The following is a 27,971-nucleotide window of genomic DNA, read 5'->3' as shown; positions in this document are numbered from 1 at the left end:
TAGGGTCCTACTTTACTACAATCTCTTCTTAAACTAAAAACTACAAACTGAAATAAAAAAATCAAAACAATCAAGGTGAACAAACAATCACATTCGAACAAACTCCTTATTGCTGATAAATCTCCACATTCAATTGTCAACAAAGCACAAACATATGATGTCATCGAACATTAAAGAAACTAACTGTTAAATTTATGGAACATAAAGCTGAAGCACTTCTGAGAGATGGGACAAAAACCAACAGATTAGGTTCCAGCCTTCCGACGACCAACACGAGCCTGAAAACCTGCCTTGATTTGAGCAACAGACCTGCCGGAACCACACTGTGCAAGCAAAACACAATATCATATATATATATATAGGGTCCTACTCCAATACAAAATACTAAAATAGAAACTAAACAGAAACCAATGCGATTAAGTAAAATGATGCGGGTTTTGGGACCGGGGATGGACCCCGAGATGGGCCTAGACGGGGTCTAAGTGGGGCTAGTAGGGCAGGGCAGGGCCGGGTCGAGGCCTAGTGGGACCATGGTGGGGCCAAGTTTTGGCTCTTAAGACTGTCTGTAGCCTGTCCAGGGCCTGTGAGGAGCCTTGACGAGGCCCCAGGTGGATTGAGTAGGGGTGAGGGTGGGCCCTAGATGGGTGATGACATCCCGAATTTTCGGAATATTAATGCTAAATTCAAAACTAAAATACAACACAATTTATTAATCTAAAATTCTATTACAAAGGTAACTATTACAAAGGCGCAGCTAACGAAGTTCAAACATCAATCCAAATCTAACACCATCGAACTCCAAATCCAATGCACATCAACTCGCTCTTAAATCAAACCTGAAAATTGTAAGTAATGAGCTATACAGCCCAGCAAGCAACTAATCGATCCAACTAGTCGGGCCAAGTAACATGTATACACATAAGATAAATATACTTTTTTGTATACGATAACAATATACGCAACAAACACTTTCAAAACAGTTTCATATTCTTATTCGATGCCACAATCACATGGTGAACAATAACTCAGAACTCATAGTTTATACCACGACCACTACAACCCGGTGATAACGGTCCTGAATTTTCTGAAAACTGTCACTATAACCCGGTGACTCAGTCCTTTTTCTTATTCTTATTTTCACAAACCATGGCATAAATAAGAGTTCCGAAATCATCGTCAACACCACACATATACGAAAACGAAAATCAATTCAAAATATAATCACTTAGCCCAAATTTATACAATCAAATATAAACATATAACACATAATTTTTTTAAAACACTAGAAAGACCAATCAGAAACTTACCACAACACCGAAATCAAGTAATCAACACCATCCAAGATCATATAATCAATCCTTGGCAACCAACCAAAATCATCTCATCTTAGACTCCAAAATCCTCCGCGAATCCAATCTGCCCAGATCACTAATATACTGTTTTGACCCCCTAAACAACATTTTTTTGGGAAAACTCAAAACACAAAAGTTGTAGAGGACGAAAAGATCTTTCCGAAAAGGTATGGTTCATCAAAAACGGACAGGTAACGAATCGGGAATCAAATAAAACGTCTGCTGACTCAGATTCAAAACGAAAAACAGGGTCTGAATATGTTTTGGGATTTTGAGAACAGTTCGAAAAAGAATCTGAGAAAACATTATGAACGAAAGTTGTAGAAAATTGAAAGAGCTTTCCGAAACATCAAGAATCATCGAAATCCGATAAGAATTGAATTTACTACGAATTTTACAAGACAGCTTATTTGCGTGAATAAAAACCCTACGAATTTTACGTAATAAAAACGAAGAAAAGGTCGGGCGGCTCGCACAAGATAATAAAAGAATGAGGAAACAAATCAATATATAGAGAGGGTCAAAACCCTAATTCTAACCGTACCAGTTATCCGAATACAAGTCCGATCCATATTTTAAGCCCAATATCCTAATTCAATTTTAAATCCTAATTCAATTTTAATCCTTTATTATTATTACTAATCAATTAATACTATTCTAAAAATTACGGGATATTACATGCACCCAGACCAAAGAGCATCCTACTGACAGCAATTAAAAAGACAACGCCATTGAAGGAAATTAAAAAAAATTACATACTGAAGAAGTTCAAATATTCATATTTAACTTTATTGAACAACAGAAGATATCATCTTCAAATCTTCAAACTTGAACAAAAAACAGATCAACGGTACAAGTATTGAACAGCGGTCACATATTCTCACAATAGGAAGGACCAACTAGATATTACAAAGCAATGATTTACTTCATAATAAAATACAATTAAGGTATTTACAGAAAGATTATTCCATAACTTTAGTTAAAAATTGTAGAGTACTATGGGCAATTAACCTTAATTAATTTCTTCCAGTTGACCACAAACACTGAACCCAAATACTTTCCAGACCAATAAAGGTCTGCATTTATGTGAGCGGCATTCTATATATCTCAAGATATATATGCTGGAGATTACAAAGTTTATGTACCATGGCAAACACATGCACCTTAATTTTTAGGATGCTAATACTGCTAGTGATTAAATTATGTACGCCAATATGCTAGCCAGTAGAAAAGTTCTCTTTTCTATCAGAATGAGAAAATCAGACAAAGTAGGCAAAAGCTATATGCATCACAAGCTCTCAATGTTACCATAACACAATTAGTAAACTTATAAGCCAAAAGACATTTAATATAATTACAAGAAAGCATTGGGAAACACTAAAAAACTGAAAGAAGCAGTAATGCAAATAATAAGCCTTTTGCAATAATAATTGATAAGCCTTTTGCAATAATAATTGATTGATTTTTTATCATTAACTTTAGGAAGACATGCGAGGATTCAATAATAAGGCCTTTGAAATCACAAACCCCTGGCGGTCAAAACAAAGACCATGTAGGATGAAACTATATATACATTGGCCCGAGAAGTATCAAAGTTTTCTTAAAAGCATTACTAAACAGTTTTTCTTTTTTATCTAGTTCACTTGATACCAATTAGATGTTAAGTATAAAATCCTTCGTGTCAGGAGAATACAACCATTATATAAACACTATTAAGTAAATAGCAATATTACACGGGTGGAAAAATCCATCAGGACCCGAAACCCGGCTCGAAAAAGTACGAATCAGGGTTGGGATTTTTATATTGCGGGTCAGGTTCGGATTGACCCTGTATACCCGAACCCGACCCAAAATATCTTTATATATAATATATTCCCGAACCCGACCCAAATTTTTTTTATATATAATATATAAATTTATATTACAAATTATATAATTGTCATATATATATATTATTTTAAACAAAATTATCCAATTATTATTTTATTGAATTATTATTTATATATATTTTGATATATATTAAGAAAATGTAATTTTAAATAATAAAAATAATTAATTTTAATTAAATTTTGGATCATTTCTGGGTGGGGTACTGAACAGGTCGGGTTCGGGTTGACCCAAAAATGGGATCAGGTAAGACAACCCGACCCATTACCCGAAATTGCCACCCCCGGTATTATAGTAGTGGTGTGAGTAAGGGTACAGTAGTCATTTTAGTTCACCAGTTGTCAGTTCAAGAATCAAGTAATTCCTGCTACTCTGACATGAGGGGAGTGAAGTGAACATTGGACTTCAAATTTTCTGATTTATGAAGCTTTGTATTTTTGTATATGTTTAAGCTAAGAACACAAGCAGATTAAGGTGGGAAATAGAGAATTACAGCCAGATACAAGCTAATGACCGAAAAGAAAGAAGAGATATCAGAGTTAAACAAGCAAGTGAGATTAACATTAAAGAGAGAGTGGTTATAGAGAGAGAAAGCAGAGAATTTAGAGCGAGAGCCAAGTGTTGAAAAGTTTAAAAAAAAAATTACATTTTTATACTGCCAGTTACAACTAGTCTATATTGACCAGTTTACCCTTTTAAGCTGCTGCTACTACTTACGCGAGAAAATGCTACTAATGCACTAAAGAAGCCTTACTAACATTATTTGGAGATAAAAGGAGTTGGGTAAAATGAGAGAATGAGTACCTTTTCACATCGAAGAAAGAAAAGACGATTCTCCTTTGACAAAATTGTGTCTGGACTTTTGCAGCCATTGCAAATGACATATTCATCTGATATTAAAAGAAACCATTAAAATCAACAAACCACTAAACACCTTTTGAATGTCAACCACTAAACTCCATAAAATATTCTTTTCATATTATATGAATTGTTTATTTAACATGATTCTTGGCAGCACACTTTATCACCAATATATAGTCCTCTTTGGACTCTCATATTATTATTTATGCTAGGACATGTGCTCTAACACCCGGAACCAATAGTATATCAAAGAATTAAGGGGACAACTTAGAGTTCCAGCCTCCACGACAGTAGCTGGGAACAACCTGACAAATATGGACAGGTACCATAAAAGTACTTACTAATGTATCGACGCAGAATCCCTTCAAAATTTTTTGGAGCAAATCTCCCTTTAACAACCAATCTTTGTTGTCCATCAAGGGACCCACTCGTACCCAATTCAGCCAGCAAGAAAGTCATTACATGTTCCGGTTGCCTATGCATCCTGGCAAGGGCATAATACAGATTTATAATCAGATTATACACCACACCATGCGGTCAGCACAAATAATCAGAACCATCTCGAAAAAAGTGATCTCAATATCTCATACACGAAAAGTCAAATTACATCAAAACTTGGGGCCTAAAAACCTGTACCAGTAAAAAAAGGGAAAAGATCTTCCCTGCAATTGCAGGAGACGAATAACATGACAGATGCAGTGCAACTACACTGACTTTGCCGGGCAGGCGGTAGATGTACAGAGCGCACAAAGAAGCCAGAGATGGCAAAGAAGTACAGAGCAAATAAGGATATTTGATGCAACAGATATAGCTAGAATCAAAATATGGAACGGGATGGATTTTTATATTCAAGGGAAGTAAAGTATATGACTATACGTTCTGCACAGATCCATGAAGTTCACAAAAACAGTTTTCTTGGTCCCTTCACGAAGAACTTGTGGAGGCCTCATAACTGTTCTCCGTCTATCTCCAGCAAGTTCAGGATTATGCTCGCGAAGAATATTAAACACTCGACCTAAAAGCTGAAAAAGATAAAGTATAAGCCACTAAACCAGAAATTCCAAAATTCGATAAATACCCAAACAAGTTAAACAGGGGAGAGAAAACAATATGGAGCCGGGACATAAAAAACAATGAATAGTTCAATATAAAAATTGTAAACAAAAATGTATCCTCCAGCAACCATTACACTCATAAAAATTGATTTCAAACAGAGTTCAATATAAAAATGCAACTGTGATGATTTACAGTTGCTGAACTTTCCCTGTTCTATCACGATTCACGAACAACTTGTTAAACTCATCATTTAACAGAAAAAAGCCCTTAACTAGATCAATACAATGAGTGTAAATGCTAATTTGATAAATCTAATGAAGACGGAAACACCAACTTGGCATTAATGGACTTGTCAGAGTCATTGGGTACCCAGGCCTCGTTTGTTTATCAGGTTTTGTGGTTATGTTAACTAAAAACACCTTGGAAGTAGGTTACAATTAAATTCCTACGGACTTGTTAAAGCATGTATTTGGTAAATTATTGTGAACCTTCAAGTTACATGGTTGTTTTTGTTTGACATTGTGTTCCCGTAATGAAAGAAAAGAATAGAAAATTTGTTCCTTTCTTCTCGTAATCTTCCCAGAAGTGGGAAAATAATTTTGTGCAAAATATATAAGGAATTTCTTCCCAAATCTTTAGATTTCAATTCCCTTCCTTTTAAGATATCACTATGGACCAAGTTAAAGAAAATAAATATCCCTCTTCCTTCTCTTTTCTTTCAAAAAAAAACCTCAAAAAATATATCACAAACATAGTGTAAATCATCTACCAAGAAATTTCACTAATGATAATATTAATCATATTGATAATTTGATACAAAGATATGTAAAAAATTTAATTATTATCACTATAAAGATGCTAAATAGAAAACTTAAACTAGTTGCTATATAAATAAAAAATTATATCTATTATAAACAAGGTTTTTTAAAAAAATATACAGCCGCTTTCTAATATTTTTTTACCATAAATTACATTTTTTTTAATGCAAACATATGCTTTTCTGAATTTTTTTACAAGAATATAACTTCGCAACTCAATGCAACCTAAATCAACCAAATGCAATCAAAAGCAACTTCACTTTTTTCCAACGAAAAATTGCATCAGATTGCAAATCGTATAAAAAAAGTTGCATCTAGTCGCCTTTTAGTTGCAAACAGCATTTTCTCAAATATTTTCAAAATATAGTAAAATCACAAAAAAAAAACTCTAAAAATTAGTATTTTTTTGTTATTTCTCTATAAAGAATTAGAAAAAAAATAAAAAAAATTAGATGTAAACAATTATAAATAAAACTAAAGTTTTATTATAAACTATTACGAAGTGGTTCTATATGTTAGTGACAACAAATAATCATATTAAATATATATATATATATATATATATATATATGAAAATGTATTAATTATATATATGTTAGTGACAATATGAAAATTATATTAACATGGCATAAAGCATTTATAACATAAATATTTAAAAATGTTGTTTATGAAATATTTACATATTTTAGAGATATAAAAATTTACAAAATGAAACTAAAAAATTTCTTAGTTAACCTATGAAAACAAAATAAAAATAAATACATTATAAGATAAACTAAAACATTTAACAACTATGTGACTTCTAGTGACCATGAGAAGACTATGTCACGGAGTTCCCTTGTTTTGATGTAATTCATGATACCTTGGAAGTATAAGTTACCTTATCCACTTGAAAAATTGCATTCTCAGACAAATTAAACTCATCTATGTTTCAAGGAAGTTAGAGTAACTTCGTTAGGTTTATAGTTATAGGCAACCAAACCATATCTTAATTGACAATTTTCTTCTATCGAGCAAGGGAAGTAAAGACATCACGAATGACATAACTAGTGAGCTTTACATTCTACACCATGGAAACAAGGAACGTGTGACACAGCCACGTGTACCAGAACAAATACGGAAACAAGGAACGTGTGACACAGCCACGTGTACCAGAACAAATACGGAAACAAGGAACGTGTGACACAGCCACGTGTACCAGAACAAATACGACCGGAAACGTTTGGGATAGCAAGTCACATAATTATAATTATAAAGAATCAATGTACTACTGGTCAATTTGTTCAGGCGACCACGAGTAGACAATGTAACGGAGTTCCCTTGTTTTGATGGAATTCATAATACCTTGGAAGTATAAGTTACCTTATCCACTTGAAAATTTGCATAACCAAACAATATAACTCATCTATGTTTCAAGGAAGTTAGAGTAACTTTGTTGGGTTTATATGAAACCAAATGATATCTTAATTGACAATTTTCTTCTGTGGAGCAATGGATGTAAAGACGTCACTAATGACATAGCTAATGAACTTTACATTCTGCAACACAGAAACAAGGAGCGTGGGACACAACCATGTGTCCAGGAACAAATGCGACCCGAAACGTTTGGAATACCGAGTCACATATTTATAATTATAATTTATAAAGGATCAATGTACTGTCGGACAATTTTAACCATTGTAATGTTTTATGAAATATTAAAAAACAGAGAATTTTTTTGGTTTAAAATTTTGTGAAATTCCTTCATTTGTTAAGCATAAATTTACTTGTACAATATTTCCACTTGCCTCATTCATCCCTGGGTGTATGCAATATGTGTCACGCGAGCACAGGATGATGGCCCCTAACTTTTTACAAACCACAAGTCCACAACTATGTAAAGGTATCATAGTATTACAGCACTATATCTAAGCTATAAAAATGGGAAAAGCTAGAGGAGTCCTGTGACCCCACCTGCCCCAATGTGCCTCCGCCAGTGGTCAAACCCAAAGTGCAGGAAGTGATGACCTATGAGAATACATATGGTTCTGGTTCAGAATGAACATATCAATGTCGATTATTACAAATAAAAATACATTGTGTGATAGAAAATAGATCTTTGTTCAGTTGTAGTTTCGTGGGTGATGTTTGCAGAATGATGAAAAGCAAAGAAGAACAGCGATTGTATATATGTTATGTGTTATGTATCTATGTGTAAAAGGTCCAATAAAGCAGGGTTACCTAACCATACCTCTGTGCCCCTAAATGTGCAGGCCCAATACTAATGTTCTCATCTAAGTTGGTATCTTTCAAATATTTCAAACATACAAGCCCAATAAACGACCTCATTTATAGGCCTAATAACCTTATAGATCATTAAAAAAATCAATAAATTTATAATACAAAGAAAATCAAATTTCAAACTAGTGAACTTGAGAACAAAACTAGTCAATACAATTCATAAGCCTAAAAGGGCTCAGCAATGTTATAACCGAAACAGAATTATAATAATATGCAATGCAATTCTCCAATTCTGAAATAGAATACAGACCTCTTCATATTCATAATCTCGCTCAGTTCCTTCCCAGGGTAACTGCTGTTGCAATATGATGCCTTCTCCATCTTCATCTTCCCCAATGATATCTGCAGAAATGAGTACAATTTGAATCTCAGAGGTTATGATAAGTAATATTGGAAGATCTGTTGACTGCAGTTCCTATATACAGTAAACATTAACAACAGTACCATCCAAATCATCTGCCATGTTTTCTTTCTCATCATCCAACAGATCAGTTTGCACCTGCAATTCAGATTGGCTTAGGTCAGGAGATTTAGAAAAATACATGCATAACATTCTCCTGAAAGATAGTGAGATTATTAACCTGCTTCTTCTTCTTCTTTTTCAAGCCAGCAAACGCAGTGTCAGTGCCATCAGTTGCTGCAAGTTTATGGAGAAAATTATTACACTATACCAACTCTCAGAGTTCTGAAGGGAATCATCACTACAGCCATACTATATAAATTCAAAAAATGTTTACTTGTGATACCGCACAGTTTAGCTAGTATACCAGTTAGATTTTCAGTACTTTCTACTATTTGGTCCACAGGCTCATCAGTGGGATCTTGAATAACAACCTTCTTCTTTTTCTTCTTTTTTGTGGGATCAAATGGGGCAATCTAAAATCAAGGTAAAAATGAATGATTGCTCAGTTAATAGGACATGACATACGAAAGCATAATGGAATGCAATGTTATACAGTAGAATGTAACATTATGACAACAAGTTCACTGAGTGTAATCATATGAAGCCTGACTAGATGATTTGTTCAAAACTTCGAGTGTCACCTGATTGTGATTAAATCTGGCTAGGCCTTGATCTTTTTAATACTCTTTAAGTGGTTGTCTCATGTCTGGTTGAACGTAGGAAGTAATTTACCCAAGGAAGTTATACTTCTCTTCTATAAAAACGACATGGGAAGTCCAATAAACTTTTTGTTTTACAAAAAGAATTTTGTACTTTCTTATATCCATCACTTTGTTTAACTAAATTATAAATTTATTATATCATAGATTTTGAATAATTATTGTGTCCTTTTATCTATTGCAAAATAATTTGATCAATATATTCTCTATATTCCTCTCCCTTGTTATAACAGTGGTCTAAGATATCTTTTATATTAAATTATCAAGCAAATTAATAATTCAAACTTATTCCTGATTTTAGATTTGATTATATTTATAAAGTTTTGAAAAAATATTATTATTAATGCATTCTTCTTTTCATGTTATCTTTTTGTTAAATTAAGAGTACGAATTCTAGATTTTTAATGAAGAAATATAATTCACATGATAATAATAATAATCTTTAATTTTTATTTTTAATTCAACTAATTATAATAATAAGTATTATTATTATTACGAGTACTACTACTACTATTATATGTATCAATATATTATTTCAAATTAGCTCAGGTATTTTCAATAGTACATTACATAAAAATTAAACTTAAAGCAGGAGCTACTTAATGCAAGAAGAAGAAGTGTGAGTAATTCAAGGGGGGGTGGATTATGGATACGTGACTTCCTATATGACTTAGGTATTATAACTGCCGAGTAACTTACACTTCCCATGTTTTTGGTAAACCAGACAACTAGATGGGTTATCACTTCCCATGTACCCATGTAAAACCCGAGTAATTTAGTGTCAGACAAATGACCTCTAAGGCTTGGATTGTGGAAGAAAGGAGTAAATAGGGTTGAACTAATTAATAGAAGCTATTTATTTTATTTTATTAGTTTAAATCAAACAAGAAAATGCTAAATGTGCCAAATTGATACAAAAATGGGTATAAAATGACACGTGTCATATTTTTATTGGTCACACTAGCAATAACAATACCAACAACAACTACAACAACAACAACAATAGATCCCCCTGCATTTACATTAATCTCTCCAATTAAATCATTCCAAACCGCCACATCATCGATGCCACGTCATTTTGTAACAAATTTTGTACCTAATTTGGTATCTCTAGCATTACTCTATATAACAGCATAAATTCTCCTAGTTGTTTAAATTAATACAGTATATACGTCCAAAATATTAGATTGAAATGACTGAAATAAGCAAGATAAGTTTCAATATTGTGATTTTAGAAGTTAAAAAATATACTCCTTCTGTCCCAAATCTTTTGTCTTATTTGACTTTTTTGTGGTCAAATTGACCAAATTTTGACAAAATTGCACATAAAATATAAATAGAGATGTAATAAAATTTGCACCACTAGAAAGTACATTTATCTACTTTAACATGTATCTTTCAAATCTTGTAATCATAAAAGGATAACAAGTAAATTGTAGTCAAAGTTCAGTCAATTTGCCCACAAAAAAGACAAAACAAGACAAAATATTTGGGGAAAAAGTCAAACAGTGACTAAACATGAATGAGTCTAAAATTTTTGTGACGGAGATTGCAAGAAAACATTAAGAAGTGGAATGAGCATTCATTCCAAAATATGTGGGTTAGATTTATATTTCAAATAGTTTGGAATGGAATGATTGAAGGAATGAAAATTATATATATTTTCTTCAATCAACCTCAATTTAGAGTACAAATTTCATTCCATTCCCACTATTTCAATTCCACAAGTGAACTGAGCCTAAAAAATTAATTGCAATTACGAGATAAGGGGTATAGACAAGCAAGTAAACAGGAAACGGAGATGTAGCACAGCGTATTTAATGGAAGAGGTAAGAAGAATTACATCAGCAGCAGCAGAATCAAGAATTTGTTCTTGGTCAGCCATGATTGATGTCTGAAATCAAATACGAGTAATATATTAACGCATGTGTCTGTCTGTTAATCAACCGATTAACAACGGAAATCTTAAAAACATAAACAGAGCCGGACTTACCTCAGAACTCAATCTTTTGACTTTTGGCTTAGGGTTTTGCCTTTCGATAAAAACGCAGACAACCAGACTGGTAAAATACTCCCTTACTGTTTTTATTTTTTTTAAGAGTAAATACTATTTCAACAAGAGCAATTGACTAAAATGGGTTCGGAAGTGCCCATCAAAACTGTCATACTTAATATTTTTCATATATATATATATATGTAGGGGAGGGTTCTGGTACAAACTTACAAACTTTTTTTGTTCAACACATATATAACTTGAGTTCAACATTTTTTTAACATATTTTGTTGAACATCGATCAAAATAGTGGTGGAGAAGTACATAAACCAAGGTAAACATGTTATATAACAAATATTCATGTTTCTAGACCCTACCCAAACTCCATAGGTATAGTTTAAACATCTTTTTAGATATATTCAACACAATGATAATTAGTGTTCAACACCCGATGTTGAACCCCAGTTATAAATGTGTTGAAAACGCGATTTATTTATGCGTTATTTTTAAAAATTGTGATGTTTTTTGAAAAATTTTCAATATGGATACTTTATATAACTAAAGATTAACACGATGGGAGAATAAAAAAAGTTTGTAAGTTTGTAACTTAAAAAAGTTTTTATTTGATCCTATCCCTATATATGTAAGTGTTATATAATAATTTGGTGCGTATCATATTCACACATATATTATACTAGTTGAGAAACCGCGCGTTGCGGCAGCCTATAAAAATTATATTAATGATTCAATATTAATATTTATAGAATGAAATAATTTTGTGGATGTCTATAAAAAATATATTAATGATTAAAAATTAATATTTGTAGGATAAAATAAATTTTATATTATAAAAATTTTGATGTAATACCAATACTAATATATAAAATTGCAAAATTGGACTATAATTCATGGTGAAAAAATGAAAATAAATTTCTACACGTAATTAACAATTTAAAGCACGATGAATCTTAATTTTATTTATGTTTTGTTTTTTGAAAAATAATCATGTTCTTACATTGTCACTTTCCTTCAAATTTTTTGGATTGATTGTGCACGAAAATATCTAACTTAAATATGTGAGATAGCGGTCTATATACCCTTTCTTGTAACAACCTTTATTATTTAATACTGTATAAACAGCCTTCGCTTAAAAGTTGCTTGAACGGAGCAAGCTGATAATGCATGAATAATATTTTTCTGTGTCCAAAGTAAATCATATAAAAATTAACAACCACAAACATGTCCGATTAACAAAACAAATATTATAAAAGAATAACCAACAAACATACATCACTGATAGTTAATTTATTAATATCATTCATCAAAATTATGTCAAGACTATATTCTTTTCCCGTGTTTGGATTTGTCGACTCCCACATAGTGGTCTATAACTACCTTTGCTTGCAACAACATTTTTTTTAATACCGTATAAACAGCCTTCACTCATCGTTGCAGCAGAAGAACGACACCACCGAATTAGAAATCGAGCGAGAGAACTATCACCAGAGAGAGGTAGGGTTGTAGTATTGAGAGAGTAGGTTGTGTTTCGATGATCCAAAATCCTACAACCTATAGGGGTATTTATAGGTGCAAAAAGACTTGTGTGCTACTCTTTCCCATAATTAAATAATCTGAAACAAAATCAGATTAAAACTTTCAAGCCGCTATATTCCATAAATAATCTAAAACAAAATCGGATTCTGAAACTTGCTTCTAATATATCCGAAACTAAAAAAGGTAGTTCTAATTTTTGATATTTTTCATCCGAAAATTTCAGAAAATTAGAAAAATAAAACGGAGGTGTCACCTACACGCCCCTCGCTTCTCCTTTATATAAATATATTGATATATTGATTGTGCTATATATAATAAAAAGTATAGCAAACAATTTGCGTTAAAATACAATAAATTTAGGACCTAATTATTGTAGGGTGTTGTCCCTGAATATCCAAATTTGATAGATTAATACCCCAAATATCAACTTACCGAATATATGGCCCTCATTACCATTTAGCGACGCCTCATCATGTAGATCAAAACGTTATATCATGTAGCGTGTGAGGTGTTTAAGTTTTTATTTGCCAGATACAAGATGTGACTTCATGTGCCGTTGGAGGTCAAAACCCTCCAAAACCGAACTCAAGGTAACGTTCAAGCCAATTATCAAATTAACACGTTACTCTGTTAGGGTTAAAAATGGGGCGGGGACTTCATTTCCCAGCCCCGCCCCATATTTTTTTTTTTGTCCCGTCCCCGCCCCATTCCCCGCGGGGATTTATTTTTAATCCTCATCCCCGTCCCACCAAGAATTTAATATAATTTCATCCTGCCCGTCCTGTTGCCTTTAAATAATTATTTTAAAATTTATTAATTTTTTCTTCAGAATTTAATAAAAATATACGAGACATGTATATTAAAAGCAAAAAAAAATAATATAATAGAAATCAAAGAGGCATGTTATACATGTAAAATTATAGTTTTGTGTATTATAAAATAATAATATTAAATATAATAAATATATTATATTAAATATAATTATTTTTTTATATTAAATATATGTGGGGCGGTGATTCAACAAATACCATTCTTGCCCCATATTTTGGCCGGGCAGAAAATTATTCCACGTCACTACCCCATTCCCCATATTAGCGGAGCAGATCTGCCCCATTCGGGGCGGGTTTTCCATTTTCACCACCCCATTTTTAACCCTATACTTTGTGTAGCGTTTAACACCCAAACGCGATATCATGTAGCGTTTTCAATTTAACCCTAAAATGTTTTTTAATTATAAATCAATCATTCCTAAAATATTAAAAACCGTTAAATCACTTTATTAGGGTTTAGGCTCGAGGGTTTAGGGACTAAAGACCATAAACTCTAGCCGCCAGGCAATTTAATTTCAAGTATAAATCTATCATTCTAAAACCCAAATATGAAACTTAAAATATTAACGACAGTTAATTTACGTTCTAATTATTATTTTATTATGAGTTATTAAAATTATTTGGTTCTACTGCAGAACCACTCTAGACAACTATAGTTCTACAGTGGAACCAGTTGAAATATTATAATTAATTTTCAATGATTTTTTGGAGAAATGATGGAATTTTTTTTCTATATTTATTAATTAAATATTTAATGAATAATACGATTGATACATGTATTTTATGTGTGTGTATAAATTCGTGTTTTTTCGGATTTTGGATTCGGTTCACGGATCCGTTAATACCTAATATCCCAAAAAATCAGGTTTAAAAATAAAATCCAAAAAATTGAGTTAGGTAAATCCAAAATTTCACATTTGAGATAGATTATTTTGGCATCCCCATTTTTCACCAAGTATGAACACTGGAAATTGAATTACTTTCTTCTGCTCGTTGCATGCAGATGTTAGTTTATGAGTTAATGCCTAATGGCACCCTGAGGGATCACCTATCTGGTACAATTGTTTGTCTATACGTTTCCTATGATTCCCTAGCACATATGTTCTTGTGCTAGTCGATCTGGATATCGTATTAATTTAACTAGCTGTATATTTTGTTTTTCGGTGGGGGTTGTAACAGGGATGTCTTCAGAGTATTTAAATTTTGTTATGAGAACAAGTATTTTGTTGGGCTCAGCCAAGGGCATACAGAAGCTGATCCTACTATATTTCATCGAGATATCAAGACCAGTAACATTTTATTGGACCAGAAACTGACTGCCAAGGTTGCTGACTTTGGACTATCACGACTTGCTCCGGTCCCTGATAAGGAAGGACTTCTGCCTGAATATGTATCTACAGTTGTTAAGGGTACTCCGGTAAAAACCTCTTTGTCCCTTTACATGCGAAGTGTGAGTTGCATATAGTAAACATTAAACTCAGTGGCACTTCATTTGCAGGGGTATCTTGATCCAGAGTATATGTTAAGTGATAAGCTGACTGACAAAAGTGATGTTTATAGCCTTGGTGTTGTAAATTTGGAGCTCTTGACAGGGACGCAACCTATCTCAAATGGCAAAAACATTGTCCGTGAGGTACAGTCTGGCAATTAATTGTGTATGAGGTTTACCAGTCATATGTGTAGAAACATATGCAAACACACATGGTTGTATTTACATCTTCCGTTCATATGATTTTATTTAATTTTGATTATTGTACTCTTGTGAGTTTATCTTCTACCAGCTCAACAATGCATATCAATCTGGGATGATATTTTCGGTCATTGATAAACAAATGGGGTCATATTCTTCTGAATGTGTGGAAAAATTTGTTTCTTTAGCCCTCAGTTGCTGCCAAGAAGATACCTATGCCCGGCCTTCGATGGCAGAAGTGGTTCGGGAACTTGAAAAAATATGGTTCATGATCCCTGCGTCAGATACCAGAACAACAGATTTGACAAACTCTGATCCTCGGAATACTATACTTGCACAATCTTCATCCTGTCAAACCGAAGAAGTCTCTGGGAGTGAACTTGTTAGTGGTGTGATTCCCACAATTACACCTAGATGATATTGCTGCTTTCTTCTTCCTCCTCCCTTGGATCAAACTTTGGTTCACTAATTATGTGCAGTGATCTATAGCATTGTAGTATGAGTAGTGCTAGGTGCACATAATTGTGTACAGAAAATTTGTACATAATGATGTGGCAAGTGATGTGGTGGGTTTTAATTGGAGTGGTTGGTGTAAATGCATGGGGGCCATCCAATTAAAATCTGCCACATGTCATTATGTACATGTTTTTGTACACAATTATGTGCACCAAGCATTTTCCTTGTAGTATAGTAGGTAAACCTTCTGGCATTACAAGAGATCAATAGTTCTACAGTAGTATCTTGAACTTTTTTGTAGATGATAATAGAAGCTTGTTGATATGTAAAGTATTTTTATTTTAAAATAATAATTTTATTATTTTTAATTGAAATGCACATCTACTTTTCTCTGGTCAAATAAAATTTCTCCTTATATCAAACTCTCTGGTCAATTAACCCTTTTCCCTATATCAAACTTAGCAGTATATAAGTCCTCCCAAACCATCAATCTACGCTGCAACCTAAGAGCGTCTCCGCATTATAGTGGTTTGTTTATGCACCCTAGTTTGACATCCCCATAACTCTAACAACAAATTAAGTTCTCTCAAAGAGTTTTAAAGTCTTTGAAATTTGGTTTTAGTTGCTCATATTATGACACTCGGCCCCGTCTCTCCTTCTAGCTCTTCACTAATACGCTATGGTATTTATGTTTGACTTGAAACAACTACATGTAGATTCCAGTCACGCGCCTTCATAATTCACAACACGTATGCTCTAAATGGCCTGATAAGTACCTTGTAAAATTTTTGACGAATTCTGGTGGAATCCTCTGCCTCGTCTTTATGCATCGTGAGTCATGACATTTTCCTCAGTTGCAACCTTCTCATGCATGCTACTCTAATGCTATAAAAACAGACGATGCAATAAACATGCTATAGTCTAAGCACTATCAAAACAATAAGTATCTATTACTCATACACGCATTTCCTAAAGAAACTAGTAGCAACTCTGACATTTGATGGTGGATAAATATTTGCATTACAATGTCATTGTAATCAATCTACCACCCCAAAATCCTGACACAAAGATATTATGTCCCCCGCCACAGTACCATATCGACTAGTAAAACATATGTTGCAGTCAGACATATGCTATTCTGTCCCTCTGGCATAAGTTAAATAAAATCATAGACAAGACAAATCTCCAGATTTTTTAAGTTTAAGCTCTAACTGGTATGGCATTAACACTTTAATTAGTTAATATACACCCTATAGGCTCTCACTGCCGACTACTTCGTTTCCTGGATGATACCCGTATTGGCTTCTTCTTGTCTTCTGCTTTAATCTCTTTCAAACTTTTGAGTTCTTCTCTGATTTCAAGGGTATTATCATTTTCTAGGCTTGACTCATCACATTTCCATTTTCTGCCTGACACAAGCACAGAATTGCTTCCTTTCTTTGATTCAGTTTTCCTATTTGTCTTGGCCATGATCTCTTTTGGTACCTCCTTGGAAATTTTTTCTTCTTCAGTAACTTCTAACATTTCTTCTTTGCCTGGATCATCACAAGCTCTAACTATGTATACCTGTAGTGCAAGTTAAGAAAAACTGTGGTGCATCAATTAAAGAAACACTTATGTTGTGTTTAATTGGGGAGAATGGAATGGAATGACAAAAAATTAATGAAAATAGTAGAGGTAGGAGGAAAGTTCTGAAAATAAATTGAGTGCAAAATAGTTATGATGAGATTTGAGAAGAAAATGAGTATAGGAAGGAATGGAGCATTCCTTCTCAAATTGGGGGTGTGATCTCTATTCTCTAGCATAGGGTGCAAGGAATGAAATTTTTAAACATTTGCCCATAACATAATGCAAATTTTATTCCATTCCTTCAATATTCATTCACCCCAACCAAACACAACATTAGCAAATCAACAAACTGACTAGTATGTGCTATAAGTTTCATAACTTATGCAATATCCAGATTACAAATTTAACAAAATGAACAATGCAGAAGTTGAGGATCTAAGTTATTCAACCTAAGGAAAAGATACTACATACAGATGCTTTATATATACTAACATAGACACACCTTAAATCTTGTTGGCTCAGTCAATTCAAATACCAATGCATCTCCATCGTCTAACTTGTGATCCAGAGCAAATGCTCTCCATCCACCACTGAGCCCAGTTCTCTTGCTGATATATACAGCTTCATATTCAGCGCCACTCTCATCCTCCAATACAATTTCGGTATTTCCATCGGACTTCGGGAGATGGTCTTCACAAAACCAAGTAGGTAGTCCCTAAGTTGATAACAAATAATTTGTTTAGCTTGTAAGAACAATGAGATAGATATCTTCGGCAGCATTTAAGTAGTTGTCTAGGTTCGTTTTTTTTTTTGACCTTGATATGAAAACAAAAGCTATTCTACTTACCAACCAAAAGCAGCTATAAACATGAGACCGGACCATTGACTTGATGAAAGATGGAAATTTAGACTGCTGGCTGCATTGGATCTTCTCTGCAGATTTCATAGCAGCGTTCCTTTCTTCAAGCGTAGAACTTTTGACCTCATCAACCGGCCTTGCAAGATAACTGAACACAAGCAGTTTAGCTAGCATTAAGAAGAATATAGTATGTACTTCCCTCTTAGTTCCCTTTCGTACATGTCCCTTTTTTTATTTGTGTGTTCTTTTTCATATGCGATTTTTTATAGGACCAATGTTATTATTTTCAAGGCATATGACTCTGTTGCAACACTACTGTCAATAAATTAAAAAAAATTAATTTCCCAACTTATATATTCTCACCTCATTTACATTTTGGGCAGTACAAGATAGTCCATTGGCTTATTTTTAAGCTTTAAATTTTAATTTTGTCACTAATTTTTGTCATTATTCTACATTTCCCAATCTGTTAGTTTGCAAAAGAGGCTTGCAGACATATAGAAAGGAAGGGGGAAACAATATTTATCACAATTGTATAATTCTAACCTTGTCCATGAGGAATTGAATTTTGATCTCTTACGCATGAGAGGGAGCTCTACACCAATCTGTGCATAAAATGCAGTTAAGTATATTCAAAACAAAATGTCATTAAAAAAAAGAGAGAGAGAATATTCTGAACATATTGATTTTATAGATGTGTGTAAAAGGAAGAAAAAATCACAAAAAGAAATCTAAAAAGGACCTCTAGGACTTAGACAGGGGCATAATGATAAAAAAAACAAGATAGTACTGCAGTAGGTACTTAAAAAGTTTTGTAATACAGACAGGGCATTATTAAACACTTCTCCTATTACCATTTTTTGGTTACTGAACCAAAAACCATATAAATGGCAGTCACTTACATCATCGCGGTAAGAAGAAACGATGTTACGTGCACGTGAGGAACGTCTTGGCTCCAAAATGCTGATGCTAGTTGCTCTAGGTTTTGGTTGACGTCTCTACATATACAATAGAGGTTCTAGATATGAAACTCAGAATAAAATATTGGTTGGATCATTACGTATATTAATAACCATATCAAATCAAGAAGTCGTCGTATTTAGGTGCATAACCTGGGGCTTCCCAGATTTTGTGATATCTGACAAACTTTTAGATATCTTCAAAATCCCCAATTCCTGTAGAATAAAATACAAATATTACAGAAACAATACAAGTAATCATGTAATGTGGCTGTTTATATGTAGTTATATTTTACATTACAAAAAATCATGTAAGTAGTCTGTGGCTCTCATATTTTTCAGTAAAAGGTTAAAACGTAAGGATTTAAGAGAGACCTATTATCTGCATTGATCTGTTGTGGGGTATTATTTGGAGAGATACAAAAGTTTTTGTAATTGACACTGGCATGTAATATACATTGTTGGAAACTATAATTTGTAAAACAAGTGATGATGAGAAAATATCCTTTCCACTAGGTGGTCGACGCATACCTCAATTCGTTTTTTATTTTCAAGGAGGCGTTGCTTCCGAGCCTCTTCGTAGGTGTTGGTGTTGGAGTTGTTACTAGTCATTGAGAGGCAGATTCAATTAAAAAGTAAAAGACTGAGTTCAAGTCCCCCTCCAACTGAAAATAGACAGGGTTAAAATTACGGTGTTAGGATCAAACTGTGAGACAACAACAAGAGGAAGAGAAAAATATACAATGATATTTGTAGACATCTGTTGGTGTGTGTGTGATAGAGAGAGATGGTGTAAAAGTAGGATGGGGGCTAAAATGACAATATCTATGGTGGATACTGGATCCAATTAAAATTCATGGAGCTGGTGTTAGTAATACGAATAGCCGGCAAATTAATTAACGAAAGTAAGGTGTTATATGCAGGAATATTGTTTAATAAATCAATAATGAGAAAAGAATTACTTGCAGCGGGGAAAAAACGAATATAATTGATAAAGGTAGATAGATCAAACCCTTAAAGAAAATGGAAGCAATGAATGGAGAAGACGAATAGGAGGTAGTGGTATATGAAGATGCTCACGCCAAGACCGAGGAAGAGGGTTCGTGTTCCCTTTGAATTTGAAATTTGTACGGCAGCCCGCCTCGCTTGCCCACCCTGGCCTTTGAATCATAAATTACAGCGTCAGCGTAAGCATATAATGACGAGACCCGTATTTCTAAATATCAAATGAATCGGTTCCACAGGATATTGGGTCTCAAAACTCTCAACCCTGTATTTGGATTTGGATGTTGTTCGGTGTTTACATCTATTAATACTAGTATTTTTGCCCGCTCCGCTAAGGCTTTTATAAATTAAGATTAATTGATTTATATAAATTAATTTTCATGAAGATATTTATTTTATTTTTTTTTAGTTGCTTATAAATCAATTTGTCCGTTTGTGTTAATTATTTAATGAAGAAGTAAAAATATAACTCAGTTTTGTTATTACAGGGCTATTAAAGTAATGGGCCTATTACACTATTAATGGGTAGTTGGGGGTTACACAACATTTGTATTAGCTCGGCGTTTCATAAAGCAGAGCAAATCAGAGGAGTTCACTTCATCTTCCACTTCTGCTAATTCCCTCTGCTACTGCAATTGGTAAGTAATATTCCCTATGTTTTGTTGTTTATGATTTGTACTTTATGATCCATCCAATGTTATTAAACTCTATTATTTTTTTCATTTTAGGGTTTGTTACAATGAGTACTGTTGAGAAATCATTAGATTTCCTGTGTTTGAACAATGGTGGAGGGTTTGAGAAAGGGAAATTGGTAATGGCTGCTAACTCTTCATTGTTTCCAAAACTTCAATTTTTTTTTACAGCTGATTATTTGTTTTCTTTTCATGCAGAAGCTGCCTCTACCATTTTATGTGACATTCATGAACTCTTTACCCAGTAAACTCGTCTTGCATGGTCCATCTAATGACCTCTGGCCTTGTACATTTGACAAAGGTGATCATCGTCTTCATGGTCTGGAAGAGTGGATGGACCATTATAAAGTGAATCCTTATAATGTAGTTCGTCTCCACTATTTGGATGGCCCTGATTTTGGATTTGAGATTTATACTCAGTTTGCTGTTGAAATGAACTATCCTGCTGTAACTTCAGTCCCTGCCAGTAAAAGATCTGTGTATGAGGTAGACAAACTTTTCTCTAAATACCTTTTCAATGGATTTCGTAACTGTGTTGGCAAGTACAGTCTTTCGATTGACCACAGTCACTTTGTTGAGGAATCTTACCCTAAGGTAACATTCCAGTATTTTGGTATTTTAATCCATTTTATTGTGTTTTTAGCACCGCATTAATTTTGTACAACCCCATTCAATACTGCATGTAGATTTTGGCGAATGACGCATCTGAGAAGTTGGGGATGGCAAAGTTTGTACCTTCCATCATACTGGGTTTTGAAGATTATGAGTGGACTATTTCTTTGAAATGGGCTAATAACTTTGTCCAATTTGGTAGTGAATGGGTTAACTTTATTAAGGATGCTGCGGTTTTGGTTGGTGATGTACTTGTTCTGCAGGAGACCAAGTACAAAGGGTTTTTCAAAGTTGCTATTTTTGATGCCTCTATTGTTTCAGAACTTGAACAATCAGCTGGTCAGTCTATTTTGTTTGATGCGTATGATATCTTTTTGAAATCCTGTGTTTGAAGAGAGAACTATATTGTGTTTGATGTCTTTAATATTGTATTAGTAATAAATTGTTCATTCTTAATTACAGTGGTCACTGGTACTAATCCGTCACCAAGATTTTATAAAGGATTTACTAAGGCTTCTTTGAAATCTGGAGAATTGGTATGATTCCGTTTGTTAACGCAATTAGTTTGACAAATGCAACTGTTATGCTGTCATGTTATAAGCTAATATTTTTGGGTGGGATATATATTCTAATTTTAGTTGTTAAATAATTCCACTGTTATGCTGTTATATATATTCTAATTTCAGTTGTAAAATACCAGGAAATTCCCTATGTGTTTAGAAGGAAATTTGGTGAAACTCTTGGTAATGTTGTGAAACTTTATTTTGGTGGGAAACATACGGTTGAAGTTGGTTATTCTTCATCCACTGGTTGTGTTAACGGTTTGCTCCAGATAATTAAGTATTTCCACCTCATGGAGAACTATATTTTACTGTTTACCTATAATGGCAATTCTGCGTTCTCCGTCATGGTGTACGATTCCCAGTGTATGAATCACTTGCGTGATGTAGATGGTTATTGTTCAATTGCTGATTTTGAATCTACTGAGGTTGAATCTGGTCTGGATGATGGAATGGATGAAGGTACACCAATCTAAGTTCATTTAGTATAGTTGTAATGATTCTGAATTTTAATTGACTATTTTCTATCTATCTTCACAGATTCACCTTGCAATGAAATCATTGTAATCTCTGATTCAAGCACTGATAGCTCTGATTCGGATGATAGCTCTGATTCGGATGATAGCTCTGTTTCCGATGTTCATGATTATGATGTTGAAGCCATTTTTGCTTTCAATGTGGTTCTAAAACGATCTCATGTAGATCAGCGTGGGCATGGAGTGGTAACATAACTTTTTTTAATTGTACATGTCCTTTAAGTATTCATGTCATTTTCTTAATTGTAATTTTAACTTTTACAATGCAGTATATTCCACCTCCTTTTTGGACTGAAACACGACAATGGCAGAACAGAACAAATGTGGCCTTGGTAGTCGGAACTGTTGCTTGGGAAGTGGAAATTCTGAGGTTTGGTAACCAGGCTAGATTTTCAGGAGGTTGGAATGCTTTTGTTTCTGGGAATCACTTGTCAGTTGGAAGCATACTGGAGTTCACCTATGTTGGAGAGCTCCGGTTTGAAGTCTTGGTTACAAATTAAAGTTTTCTATGAAAGATTTGTACTTTGCTATATAAATTTGGTTGCTTCGTTAAACTTGCTTTTGGTGTATTTGAAGTAGTTATTCTGGAAATGTGAGAAAATGCACTTATGGTATTGCTTTTGATCTTTTGGTTGTACTGGCTAGAGCCTGACTGAATTTTAACTTGTATGCTGATGACTTTTATTAGGCTAATATATATTTTGCTTCTGATTATTGTTGATATTATTTCTTATACTTTTGAGCTCTGCAATTTGAATTGACTAAATTATTGTTGATATATTTTGCAATTTGAGTTCTGCAATTTTATTATGCTAACATTGCAATGGAGTACACAACTGAAATATTGTCTATCAAACTTTTTTTTTTTCCAAAGTTTTAAGCCTAACTGAATTTAATTTTTTTTCCTCTCCTGTTGCACATAATTGTTTAAGTCAAAGGAAAAAAATTCTTTTATATTTTCAAAATTATTTAAAAAATTGTAAATAATTTTTCAATAGAAAAAGAATGTTTTGGATTTGTTTCTCACTGTTTTAAGCCGAACTTAAAATGAAGGAACCATTTTTAAATTGTAAATGGGCTTTAAAAACCAAAATTTGAGAGGCTTGGCCCAAACTTATGGACTCTTATTCTTTCCTTGGTACTCCTATTATTACAGTGGATATAGAACCTTGGACAGAGGTAGTGGAGCAATTATTGCTACTCCTGATGTGCTGTGGAGCATATTTGTAAAGAAAAAAGGCAGTGGAGTAGCACAGTTGCCGTTGATTTCCAGTTATCTAAAAGAAGGCATCTGCTGTGCAAGGTTCTTGTATAGAGCAATGAGGTCAGAGTTCTACATCTATATATCTACCTTTCATCTGCAATTTTTTGACTACAACTGTTATTGTTTCAGATCTATGGAATGTTCTGGGATTGTAGCTGATAAGTTTTGCATCCGGCTAGACTACAACGACACATTGTCAAATGAACTGGTTATCTGTTTTGAAAACTACATTGCCTAATTTATGTTTTTGTTTGTAGTTATCTTATTTGTATTTCTGAACAATCGAAATTTATTGTTTTCAGACCATTCCCAGTAGTTTCTGTTCTAAATACAGTAGTTTCTTGACTGATTCTATGGAGCTTAAAGTGCGTAACGGATATGTACAACCAATCCAGATTGATATGGAAAAATGCCTAATTAAAGGTGTTTTTCCTTTTTTCAAAAATATGGAGCTTAATGGGGGGGAGTTGCTTTTGTTTGAGTACTTCGGACGCTATAACTTTCACATTTATATAATTGGTAGTAATGGTTCTGAAATCCGCTATCCAGTTGAGGCTACTTTACCTGGAATAGGTGACCAAACTGTCTTGTTTTTTTTGGTTTGCTACTCTGTTTTGAAGAATCTGAATAGTTAATATATATATATTTCGATTTTAGTTACCATTGGTGATGCGGGATGGCGGTTTGTTATTGCTTGTCCGAATGGTGATGCTGTTTTTGATGAAATTGTAAGTTTTTTGTCACGTTAACTTATAGTGAAAGTACCTTACAATGTAAGGACATAGTTATATTTAAACTGGATTGTATTTACCATGCAGCATCCTCCTGTTGCCTTTGTTGAGAGGTGTGGATTTGCTTTGCCTATGCAAATTCAATATGTTCTTAGTAACGGGAAGAATTTTGTTGGATCATATGATTCAACCAACTCAAGGTTTACTGGTCTGAGTTATATGTTTGAGATGTTAGGATTAGCCTTTATGAATGGGGTACATTCTTTTCTTTTTACCTATGATGGGACGTCAAGAATATTTATTTCTTCATTTGACTCAGAACTGAATGAATTGGTTTTTCCGGGAACACCACTTTCAGAGGGTAAGACACTCTTGGCCTTTTTCTTTAATTTATTACATTTAGTCAATAGCAGAATTCAACTGGTTTATAGAAGTTCTGTAATGGTTATTCTGTGCAGATGCAAATGGTTGTGGTCCTTTTGTTGGCAAATGTTTTCATGTCAAGCTTGAATCTAAACATATGTTTGATGACTGCTATGTTGTTGTGAGTATTTTAACAGCTTTTAGTTAAATGTGATTTTAATTTTTAAAGCAAGTGGACATATTATAAACTTCTTTTAATATATTATGTACAGGAGATTTTGGATGATTTTACGGGTTTGTCTGAAGTGTGGCAGAATTTCCAATGCATTAACATCTATTCAGGAAGCTGTCGTTGGAGGCTTGTAACACGTAACAGGGACGGCCACAACTATTGTGCTATTGTAGACGGATGGCAAAGACTGCGTGATGATTTGGGGTTGGAAATTGGAGATATTTGTCTTTTTCAATGCCCAATGCAATGTTATGATCAATTTAGTATTCAAGTTTTAAAGTTTGATGGCTGAAATGATCTCTTGTGGAAGCCTTGAAGACTTCTTGTCCACTGTCACGTAAGGCTTAACTATTAAATAACTCTATGTATTTTTATCCGTAAAATACTTCATGATGAAGTACTGTAATATCTGTTCTCTTAGGCTTTTGACCTTTGATGATGCTTCAACTTTTATATTTATATGTTTTTCTGGTAATTTCTATAATCTGATGAAGTACTGTAATTTATATTAGCTTATACTTATATCATGCTCACACTTGATCATGATGTTGGACAAAATGCATGTAAATTAGTTAATATTTGTCATAACAATTAGACATACAGTTTAGGTAGGGCACCAATTTAGGTAATAATAAGCACTACAAATTTAGGTAATAAAAAGAACTACAAATTTAGGTAGACGGATCACTAAATAATTAGACAAAGTAGGTGTACCAATTTGATAGATTGGAAGTAGATAGCACTCAGATGTTTTCTGAAACAGAGTCCAGGTGATAGCTTGAACTGGAAGGCTGTTTGCCAAATAGGATATTGTTAGCATCAATATATAGAGTTACAATGAAAAATCTATGTTCATTCAATTGGTTTTAGATTTTCACCTCAGCAAAAGATTCTTGTACTGGTTTAGGTGTAGTGTCTTCACTCTCTGATGCTTCCGTTTTTAGGATGTGTCCAGGAACCATATCCTTAACAGTGTAAACCTTGTTCCTACCAGTAATATTGTGGATGGTAATCATGATCTTCACAGTGTAAAGTTTTTTCTCAAGTGATTTAATTATATCTGGAAAGACTTCATTTCCCTGCAATCATGCATGAGGCAGTCAAAATGTAAACATTTCGTATGTACATTAGTTCAGTCCATACCTTATTGTAGACATCGTAAGCTCTTTTTCCAAAACATTTCATAGCTGAGAAGTTGTCCAACATAATTGGTATGCTACCAGTTGCATCAGAAGCTATGCAGTAAATCTCAAACCTATGTGAAAAAATAACCAAATAAACTAAATGTCTAAAATAAACTAAATCTATATAGATGACAACATGCAATAGAGAGTATAGTACCACTTGTCTGCATAAGGAACAGTTCTAGGACAGGTCAGACAGTTCATTTCATAGCCTACAACCTGAAGTTTGCTATAACATGATGTACATATATCTTTGTACCATGTATCCTGCATGACTTTGTCAATAATCACCTTGCATAGAACTTCAGTCTGTAGTTTTTTATTGTTAGTCATTTACATGATGGTAATTGACATATTTAAGACAGAACAAACTACATAAACATATTTTTCACCTCAGAGTCATCCGCTTTGACATTTTTGATTTGGTTTATGCTTAGCATCTGGATGGGTTTCCATTTTGGAACTGATTTGTTGTATTCCTCGAACTCAGGTTGGCTTAGCCTTGCGACATTGGTTAAATACAGTATGTTAGCAGAACCAAATCATGCGAAGTAAATATAGTACTTAGATGTAAGATAGGTTTCATACATTTTCCTCATGTGTGCGACACTGCTGTGATTGCAGTTTATGTAGAAGGTAGTTGCAGTTACATTTGTGATGTTTATTTGTTCTACAAAATTTCAAATTGAATCAATGTTATATTACCATATGAAATGAGTCTAAAAATGAAATTAGAACATGGAACAATGCATACTCTGCCACTCTTGTGCTCTGCCACAACACACAATGAGAATTAGAGGGTACTCAAAAGTATTCTTCTTCACTGCATCAGCAAATAATTGAGCAAAATCGTCCCAGAAAGTGACCTTCACCATTCTCCTTGTAAAATGCAAGAAAGAATATCAGAAACAATTATGTAAACAAAGTGCTAGACATATAATTAAAATACCTTCCATCTGTGATAGTTATTTTTATTTGGCGTTGCTGGACACCAAATCGATTTTTAATGTCTCCTAGTTGTATTTCACGTTCATGCACAACTCCAATGACATCTGAAGAATGGATTAGACAATATGAAAGCAAAAATCATTGAATTTATTCGGCAATGGTGTATAGGTCCATGTTATGAGGAGTTGTAAGTACCAGTTAAATAGGTTGATTGATTTGCCAAGTCTTTAAGATCAGCCAGATCGTAAAAATCAAATGCAGCTTTGTCAATGGCTACCTCGTTCTCATCTAAACTGGTGATTTTTGTCTCCTGTCCTAGAACAATTTGCCAAGTTTTGTGTACTGGCCTGAACTTTTCATCTGCCTTGTAATCCTTGGCGGTGAAGTTGTTGAAGAGGTATATTTTTCCTATTTCTAATATTGGCTCTAAGCTAGCAGCCACGCTCCCAGGAACAAAGGCATGAACACGACAACGCTGATTTCGAAAAACATGAGCATATTTAGAATAATTCACAAACATTAAACACATCAAAATGTTACACATGTTACCTTATTATC

At 33.6% G+C, this 27,971-nt stretch overlaps 5 protein-coding genes across 9 annotated transcripts; 2 read left to right on the top strand and 3 right to left on the bottom strand.

Moving 5' to 3' along the window:
- Positions 1-76: 76 nt before the first annotated feature.
- Positions 77-11,517, bottom strand: LOC108205321 (eukaryotic translation initiation factor 2 subunit beta). 2 transcript variants are annotated; one of them, XM_064086230.1, is made up of 11 exons: positions 11,370-11,511; positions 11,220-11,270; positions 9,022-9,130; positions 8,836-8,891; positions 8,699-8,753; positions 8,505-8,596; positions 7,928-7,981; positions 4,977-5,122; positions 4,442-4,584; positions 4,044-4,129; positions 77-323 (listed from the first exon to the last, which is right to left on the bottom strand). In XM_064086230.1, the coding sequence occupies exons 2-11, from the start codon at positions 11,259-11,261 to the stop codon at positions 246-248; spliced, it is 861 nt and encodes a 286-aa protein (XP_063942300.1). In that variant the 5' UTR covers positions 11,262-11,270; positions 11,370-11,511; the 3' UTR covers positions 77-245. The 2 variants fall into 2 exon arrangements, with proteins under 2 accessions (XP_063942300.1, XP_017230731.1); XM_017375242.2 differs by lacking the exon at positions 7,928-7,981 and having other exon boundaries at positions 11,370-11,517.
- A 3,233-nt stretch (positions 11,518-14,750) lies between these two features.
- On the top strand, positions 14,751-15,937 carry LOC108225458 (probable LRR receptor-like serine/threonine-protein kinase At1g06840). Its single transcript, XM_064087483.1, is given in 5 exon segments — positions 14,751-14,808; positions 14,933-14,992; positions 14,995-15,170; positions 15,252-15,386; positions 15,535-15,937. Coding segments are annotated over 5 exon segments (756 nt in total). The 3' UTR covers positions 15,862-15,937.
- Positions 15,938-16,864: 927 nt separating this feature from the next.
- LOC108215626 (putative B3 domain-containing protein At5g58280) lies at positions 16,865-20,532 on the bottom strand. Of its 4 annotated transcripts, none has more exons than XM_017388149.2 (8): positions 20,249-20,525; positions 19,818-19,951; positions 19,440-19,502; positions 19,230-19,325; positions 18,874-18,932; positions 18,316-18,475; positions 17,971-18,183; positions 16,865-17,465 (listed from the first exon to the last, which is right to left on the bottom strand). In XM_017388149.2, exons 2-8 carry the CDS (start codon positions 19,896-19,898, stop codon positions 17,160-17,162), a joined length of 978 nt encoding a protein of 325 aa, XP_017243638.1. In that variant the 5' UTR covers positions 19,899-19,951; positions 20,249-20,525; the 3' UTR covers positions 16,865-17,159. The 4 variants fall into 4 exon arrangements, with proteins under 4 accessions (XP_017243638.1, XP_017243645.1, XP_063942298.1 ...); XM_017388156.2 differs by having other exon boundaries at positions 20,299-20,524; XM_064086228.1 differs by having other exon boundaries at positions 20,367-20,524.
- A 282-nt stretch (positions 20,533-20,814) lies between these two features.
- LOC135151182 (uncharacterized) lies at positions 20,815-23,371 on the top strand. The gene is made up of 8 exons (XM_064088883.1): positions 20,815-20,929; positions 21,020-21,102; positions 21,182-21,577; positions 21,670-21,934; positions 22,058-22,131; positions 22,296-22,617; positions 22,696-22,877; positions 22,961-23,371. Exons 2-8 carry the CDS (start codon positions 21,031-21,033, stop codon positions 23,189-23,191), a joined length of 1,542 nt encoding a protein of 513 aa, XP_063944953.1. The 5' UTR covers positions 20,815-20,929; positions 21,020-21,030; the 3' UTR covers positions 23,192-23,371.
- A 2,653-nt stretch (positions 23,372-26,024) lies between these two features.
- LOC108225452 (uncharacterized) lies at positions 26,025-27,957 on the bottom strand. Its single transcript, XM_017400311.2, has 9 exons — positions 27,609-27,957; positions 27,415-27,517; positions 27,220-27,344; positions 27,054-27,135; positions 26,858-26,966; positions 26,623-26,774; positions 26,425-26,536; positions 26,160-26,360; positions 26,025-26,072 (listed from the first exon to the last, which is right to left on the bottom strand). The coding sequence occupies exons 1-9, from the start codon at positions 27,955-27,957 to the stop codon at positions 26,025-26,027; spliced, it is 1,281 nt and encodes a 426-aa protein (XP_017255800.2).
- Between the last annotated feature and the right edge of the window lie 14 nt (positions 27,958-27,971).

Source organism: Daucus carota, chromosome 1 (genome assembly GCF_001625215.2).
Source record: "Daucus carota subsp. sativus chromosome 1, DH1 v3.0, whole genome shotgun sequence".
Lineage (NCBI taxonomy): Eukaryota > Viridiplantae > Streptophyta > Magnoliopsida > Apiales > Apiaceae > Daucus > Daucus carota.
Note: the sequence above shows the minus strand (reverse complement) of the source record. Positions and strands in the feature narration are given on the sequence as shown.